Source organism: Ixodes scapularis, unplaced genomic scaffold (assembly GCF_016920785.2).
Source record: "Ixodes scapularis isolate PalLabHiFi unplaced genomic scaffold, ASM1692078v2 PGA_scaffold6__148_contigs__length_123643588, whole genome shotgun sequence".
Lineage (NCBI taxonomy): Eukaryota > Metazoa > Arthropoda > Arachnida > Ixodida > Ixodidae > Ixodes > Ixodes scapularis.
Window position 1 is genome coordinate 41,523,688 of NW_024609881.1, and position 8,132 is coordinate 41,531,819.

An 8,132-nucleotide genomic window follows, 5' to 3' on the forward strand; every position below is an offset into this window, starting at 1 on the left:
TTTCAGCTCTAACTTAAAGATGACCGACAGATGAAGCACCACTGGTGTAAAGATTTAATATGGCGGCCACCACGGAGCGCCGTAAATTCTGAGGAGGTTCATGGGAAGCGGCAATAGAAGCGGCGGGTTTTGATTTGCGACTATGCAGTGGAAGGGCGACATTTTTAATGAAGGAGATGTTTTTTCTACCCTCCGGGACGCGGTAAACAACGTAAAAACGATCAGATGGAAATTATTTAATCTTAAAGTCGATGCAGCAACTCCCCCTTTTCTGCAAGGAACACATGAGCTAAAAAAACGGGCGCCACCTGCAGATCCCCATGGCAGCAGCCTAGGATGCTGTGATGTGGACCTATGCCAAGCCGACACCTCAATGCGTCCTCGCAAGTTGGTATATGAAAGCCGCCACGCGGATCCCGTTTTCGTCTCTCATGTGTTCTTTGCTTTCATTTATAGTCCATAGAACTTGCAATAAACGTTAACCCTGAGGCTCTGGGTTTGTGTCTCCCGCGTGTGACGCGCAACTTACATGTCTGGATATTACACTTTTTGTAAAACAACTGTATGTGGCCCGTCCCCCCGGTTTCGTGGCGGCGTAAAACATCAAAGGAATCCAGTTTCCGCCCTAAAATTAGCTAAAAGTTTTAATTCACGTCACCTCTGCACCAATTCAGTCTCCATGCTAATTATGGCGGGAAAACACTACACAACCTTGCTTCCGCTGTCTAGACACATCACATCGCGTGAAGGTCGAGCAATTTTTTTTAGGTTGATATTCTTCAGAAGCTGTTTCGCCCTTTAGTATATATATAGCATCCACCAAGAAGAAGAGCACCAGCTACGAAGACTCCAGACGGTCTCTCTACGAACGCCGGACAGAGTCAACTCGTCGTCTCTGTCCGGCCTGTCTGTCTGTTCTGACGACGAGTTGACACTGTCCGGCGTTCGCAGTTACACCCACCTCCTGCATGCACTCACGGCGGGTGCAAATGGGCCGATGCGTAGCCCGTCGCGTGGGCCTGTCAGAAGATCCCCGGCCCAAGTGCCTTTCACGAACCCGAAGGCCGAACGATGGGTGGCCGCGTTACGCAGCGAGGACGTCAGATAACAGCCACTGCTGGCAACGAGAGCCGCGATAGCATCCGAGGCCGGTAAAGCCCTGATTAGGCGCAGCCACCCATCGATTTCCATATCCTTCTTTCCTTTCTTTGGGGTCAAAAATATGTTTTCCTAACAACAATAACCAAGGGGAGTATTTGAATTCCAAAATTAACAGTTTACAAACGTTCAGTATATTCTCTGTCCCTGTCCTTCTGTGCGCAAACGCAACTGTAATTATGTTCAATCTGTAAAAACCCGTCCAACTGTCTACAGTACTAAACTAATGCGCTTCCAAATTGATACAATACGCTGTGGTGCGTCCGATATTTAAACATTGTAATCTTCTATTAAGTACCGCATTTATTAGAAAATAGACCAACCACTGTGTGAACAATACCTGCGCGTTTGTTTCTCTGCAAATCTCAAGAAGAAACAGTCATTGCGATTTGTGGAAGAGGCCCAGCAAATGATGGGGCACCGACAACGTCAGAACAAAGGAATAAAAGATCCGTGTACATCGCACATCTTTTGTTTATTTTATTACCAACGTTACCTCTGTTCGCCATTCGCCGGCTGTTTTTCTAAGTTTAAATGATTGACCACCGTGGGTTCTGTTGGAAGGTAGATACACGCGTCTGCTCATTAAAAAGACGACCTATTTTCGAGTATGGCAGTTAAAAGGAATCGCGTGCATTTGTTCTCCTTCCCATCTCCAGCAATAGCGAAGCTTTGCTTGACGTTTCTCCCGGACTATATTCCGGGGACTCTACACGCCTAAAAATAAAAATTGTCGCGGTGCGAAGAATGAACAGGTGCAGACTGCAGAATATATTTTTTTTTTTATTTCAAGATTGTTAACTGTCACGAGGGCTGGTGGACATTGTGAATCACAGATTATGTTAATTAAGCTTTTTCTACAAGGTGCAACATATTTTATTTATCGAACGACATCAAATAAATCATGAATGTTTTTTTTTTCAGTCAGATTAAATTGGTTTAATGCAATGTAGTTAAAGAGTAGTGCTTGTTAATCACTACACGTTTTTTTAAACGTGAAGGATTGATCGATCTATCCGTCCGATCACTGAAAATGGTGCGGAAGAAGGAACTAGTCTTTAAACAAGTCCGGCTGAATTAAACATTTTTGATTGAGTAAACCGTGCCTCAATAGAACCAAAACTGTCTAATATTTTTTATTCGGTAAAAAGCTTTATTTTTTTATTTTTGCGTTCTTATTATTTTTCAGTAGAACATTAGATTTCTAGGGTTAGTGCCTTCATTTTGCGCGCTTAATTAATTGGAGTAAAACGTAACGTAACGTGGTAAATAATAGAAAGAAAGCACTATATTCCCATTTCATTGTAAACACTACGTCTTTGTGTTCGCACTCAGACTGATATAAATCTTTCTGTGTTTGACCATTCTTTGATTAGAAAACAAAATAAATGCACATTCATAGCGCCCAAAAATAGACAAATAAAAAACAAATCATACTTTGGTATCTTTATTACCAAAAAAAGTTCGGTTTAAATTAAGATTAAAAGCTTTAAATTTTAAATCACGATTTTAATCATGATTAAAAACACAGTTTAGATAACACTGCTTTTTATTCTCATCCCTGCTTCTCTATGTTTCACACTTATTGCTCGTCAACAACGCAAGCAAGGTTTGCTGTGTGGGAAGATATTTTGACGTGCGTTCTATATGCAGGGTGCGTAGTATTTAAAGAAAATGTATATTTTCAGATTATATTTCGCTCTGTGGAGTATGAACTTGGGACATATTATCGTAAAAGAAATACGCTACCCAGTGGACTCGAGAGCACAGCACCTTGTTTACGTTGCCCCCAGACACGCTCCTATATTTTATTATTTTTTGTTTTTCAGATTCGGTGCCCAATTTTCTACCCTCAGAAGTCTTATCTTTCTATGCATGGAGAGATTCAGAAAGAGCGGTGAAAGGGTGTGCCTTAATATTTGCACCCTGTTTTGACAAATATAAAAACCATTATGTTTGATATTGCACTGAGTTATCCCTATTTTAGATTTTCAATTAAGACAATTTATTGGTGCTTATAAAGCAATAAAGTTTTCAAAATATAGCGGTGATCTAAAATCAAAAAAAAAAAAAAAAAAAACGCACGGAAAGAAAACCCGCAAGTTTCGAAACTTTTTCTACGCAACAATTCAAGGAACGACGTGTTTGGGTGCATTAAGCGTTTATTCACTAATCAAACCCCAAGCTTCACAGCTTGAGAGTAAAGGAAAAAAACATTATTTCTCCAACCCGGAATCCTTAATATTGTATAAATTTAAAAGTGCCATGTAATCTCGTTTATGCTAAAACCATAAGCGTAAAGTAAAAAAAGTTGTCGGGCCGCGCAGATATTTGTATGTAGTTTTCACACTTCAATAAGCGTTCAAAGCGATAGTTAGGTCACGATTGCGAGCCTTTGTGGGTGTCCTTTTAAAAGAATAATCTTTCTAAGCTTTATGAAATAAGAATAAAACGAAAAAAAAAAACATTTAGAGACAGCAAAAATCATAAACCTGTTTCCGATAATAAAACTCGAAACTTAAAAGAACAGTTGCCATTTTTTAGAGTTTCCCTGCCGTAATCGTAACCCAAATTTCTGTTGCCACTTAGAATGAAGCTCAAAACGCCGTAGCCACTTCCGAGTTTAGAAAGTCTTCAGTTTAGTTTCCTAGGGGCCGCAAAGTGTCGTCACGTATGAGGAATGTAGAGCTTCTGTTGACGTTCAGCAGATTTTTTTAACACTCATAATTAAATGGCTTTCAGACACTTCTTGATAGAAACGCCATAAACAGAGAACTCCAATTGTATACCAGTTCCCTAGTGAAACCCCAAGCACCAAAGATATTTTTCATTAAACAAAGAAAGCATTCCACAGGAAGGGCAACGACCCCATCCTTCAAGGGAACACCAACCGCGGCTTTCACATGACGCCTTCTGCGTACAAACATTCGTGTCCCGCACACTGATGAGGTACCAGTAGTGAGTGGAAGTGTTAAAATATGCCCTCGTTGCTTACTTCTCTCTAGGTAGCCGCAGAAAAATGCGATGAGTATTTTCTGCGATGTCGCAATAAGAATATGGGCGGGACATATCGCGCTCTTGGAACACCCTTGTTTACGGCACATTTCAATATTTCCTCAAAGCCAGCCATAAAAAGACTTCTTAACAAGGCTGCGGCACAGTCTTGGCTCCTGCACGTCAGTCGAAGTATCTAAATCCACAGACAACATGACCACTTATGTGAGTACACTTAGAGCGCGCAGATATTTTATGTGTAACACAAAACACTTTAAACACGATTTGTTTCTAGCGCACTAATAGTTCTCCAGGTATCTTAACGAGGGATCGAAAGAACATGTGTGCTACGGTTACAAGTCAAACTGAATAATTGGATGAACAAGTTGAATACCGCCCGCGAGGCAAATTACAAACTGCCATGTTACTGAAGTTCACTGCCCACGATTCCACAAGAACACCATTTTCAGCCGTAGAGGTTGTTCTCTTTCAGTGTTCTAGAATGGCGCTCTTAAGCGCTTTTCTGCACAAAGCTAAATATTCATCGTAAATTAATATGCAACATGCTCCACCAATTGAATGTGGTTTCAAGTCTCTCAAGATAACTTCATTCGAGTAGTCCGTATTCACTGACAGCAAAATGAATTTCATTCTGCTAAGGACATGCTGAACGAACCCTTAGGATCCCATCCACAGCGGGTACTCCGCACCAAGAGTGGATAGTTTATGCCAGGTGAAACGCCGGTAGTCGGAGTGCGCATGCGCTCTGAACAATCAGCTCAAATATGATGTCCACGTGTTTACACCCTTAGTGCCTATGTTAAAACCAGTTCCATCATGCTCATCCAGGCAGCCCTCGTGCCCTGCATCGTCCTGCTGGCCGCCTGCTGCCAGGCCGGATACGTGGCACCATACGCCTACCACGCTGCTGCAGTCCACGTCCCTGTGGCCACCACGGTGGTGCGTCAGCCGGTGGTGGAACACCACAGCGAGGTGGCCTACGTGCCACCACACGCCCACGGGTACACCATCAGCCAGAAGAAGGTCGTCCACCCAAAGACCATCGTCACCAAGCACGACCCATTCATTGGGTGAGTCAAGTTCGTCTTTCTACAAGACAAGGAAAGATTCAGAATCAATCTCATTGGAAACATTACAAGTGCATAGGTTGATACCTGGACCTCAATTGTAAATAATTTTCTCCGCTATCACCACGTGCTTTGTTCGGAATCTTACATTCCAGGCTGCATTGTAGTGTATTGAGAAATAATGTATTACTTGAAAGTTTATTACAATTACTGGGCAGCCTCCACTGCGCACAGGTTGATTGAAACTTAATTTGGCGTGAACCAACATTGCATATCATATTAGTCTCTCGCTCTCTACAAGTCGACACCGACTATAATAGAACTCCCTATGTGCGAAAAAAATAGTGAGTGGTTATTTCTAATGTATGAATTAGGTTGTTCTATAATAAAATTTAAAACAAAGACATCTAGCCGCATTCTGACGTTACAGCTCATGGCCTAGGAGTGCTCTTCTCGTCGACAACGGATTTGTTCTTGGGACTAACACAATTAAATGGCTCTCCCAAACGCAGCACCTACCACCAGGCCGAGGTGCACCACGCTCCAGTGGTGACCGGCTCTCACAGTTCCGTGCACCAGAGCCGAGGTGGACACTTCGTGCACCGGCCCGTTGGCACCATCGTCTACTAGAGCAATCCACTGACTAAGTCACCATTTATCAAAAATACTCATCCACGCTTGAAGCACAATAAATGCAACTCACTCTTCGGGTGCAAAAGTGACGTATTATTGTGACATTTGGCCAACAACGTTTTCCAACCGTCTAAACCATACCCTGCGTGTTTTGAGCTGTCTGCGTCTATTGCGCATGAGGTGATTATCCGATTGCATTATTCGACTTAACAATTTTATTTTGTATTGTGTAGTAACATATGGGAACAAACTATTCTGACTGACACATTCAGAACTGCGCAGGAGGGTAAATATTTCGGGCGAACCAATCAATATTTTGTAGGTTCCAAAGCGTGCATGAAGCTGTGCTCCTAGCAACTGCTCTGCAATGTTCCTATTGCGCGCCTGGACGCAAGCAGGTGCAGCCTACTGAAGGGGCAATGTAGAAGACGCGCAGACATCGAGCGAGGGCGATGGAGTTGAGCGCTCGCCGTCATTGGGTTCAGGACGGGGGAAGCAAAAGCGCGTCTGCTCATTCGGGGGTAAACAGACGCACGACGTGCACAAGGAGCAGTCTTGCCACCTTCAGAAATGCAGAGCGGGGGGATTTTCGTCTATCTCGATTACTGCTCCGATGCCAGTGAGATGGCAGAAAGAGTTGGTAAAACTGCGAAGAACAAATCACGATTCAAGAAGCGGGAACATAACAAAGACCAGGGATTGTTCAGATGTCGATAACTACAACCGTTCACATTTCTAAAGGTGACAAATAATGGACAACCGCAACTTTTTTAACATAAAAAGGGGGATCCAAAAATAACTGGAATAAATTTATGTTCGTAGTACCAGCTTCCGCCGCTAGTAGCGCTTAGGGACATCCATTCCGAGTCCGTTTGCCGTCCGACGTCTGCTGCTAAAGTTCTAGAACGTGTTGCAAATTTTTTGCCCAAAGCGCCTCAAAATCATGTCTCGTTTCCTACAATGCCTGAGTTGAAAGAACTTTTTGTAAACATATAATTAAAACTGCGGAAACGATTGCAAGGACAAGTAGTAGGAGGGACACAGACGCAGCGCAAGACTTGTACGTAACTAAACTTACTCTAGTTGAACTACTTTCCTGAGTAGTTTAGTAACTTTCAATTACATTATTATTCTGGAAATTACCAGTTTCCCCATTGCTTTTCCGAAGTAACTTCTACTCAAGTTACGAATTACTTTTCTAATTTTAGTTGTAGGTTTCCTGTCAACAAACGTCCCGGCAAAAAAAAATGAGCGGACGGGCACGTCGCAAGTGAGGCCCAGTAAATGCGGGATTAACGCAAAAACTGGCATTTTTTTGTGTTCCGACTAAGAAAATACATCAACCTAAGAAGACAAATAAAGGAAAAAAAAACTTGTCATAGGGGCGTAGCGGAGTCACTTTGTAAATTATCCAGGAACCTCCCTGGCATACTTGACAACGGTACCCTTTTACTGTGGTAAGGTGTATATTGGGCAGGCGGACGCATGTATTAATGTTAGAGCTTGTTAGCATTCTCCGTCCTTGGAGTATTCACCTTCGGGTCACCTAGCCGTTCATTGAGATACGTGTGGCTGGTTCACCTCGGTTAGGTGACAATGAAATTTTGGCTAAACCTTCACGAAAAATGACTAGGAAAATTCAGGAGGATTATACATTAGCCAACACGGTCCCGATCTATGCGTAAATTCAGAGTTAGTTGAGCTATCCAGAGAAGACTTAGAGTTTGTTCGGAGTTTGGGCACGTGTGTCTAATACTTTGTTTCAGCTTCCGTGGGAACGATGCTATGGCTACAAGCGCGCACATGCAGCCAACAAACGGTGCCCACACACCGCGAGGCCGTGTGCGAAAGAGGTACGCACAGATATGAGGTAAATGTTGTCCTCTCAGCCAAAAACAAACTAAGTAGATTATGTTCCGCTGTACGAGTAACAAGGGACAGAAAAACAAAATCAGAATATAACATATGTAAGGTAAAGCTTGGGAAGAAGTTTCTGTCGTGCGTAAAAGGCGTCGTTTATCACATTCCCTTCTCTTGTGGGCGCTCTTATATCGGGCATTCTGGCCGGTGCTTAAACATCCGCATCACAGAGCAGCACAGCTCTTTGCAAGGCACCCCGTAATTACATCTAGCGGTACATTTCCGAGATTGCGGGTGCAAACCACGCTTAGAAGACACCAGTATATTATATCCACACCACGAGCAAACATGTCGACAGATGGTTGAAGCGTACAATATCACAAAGAGGAACAGTTCGTG

The 8,132-nt window shown here is 43.0% G+C and overlaps 1 protein-coding gene across 1 annotated transcript; it reads left to right on the forward strand.

The window, feature by feature from the left end:
- Positions 1-4,989: 4,989 nt before the first annotated feature.
- On the forward strand, positions 4,990-5,870 carry LOC115312312. The gene is made up of 2 exons (XM_029971184.2): positions 4,990-5,243; positions 5,753-5,870. Exons 1-2 carry the CDS (start codon positions 4,990-4,992, stop codon positions 5,868-5,870), a joined length of 372 nt encoding a protein of 123 aa, XP_029827044.2.
- The last annotated feature ends 2,262 nt before the right edge of the window (positions 5,871-8,132 follow it).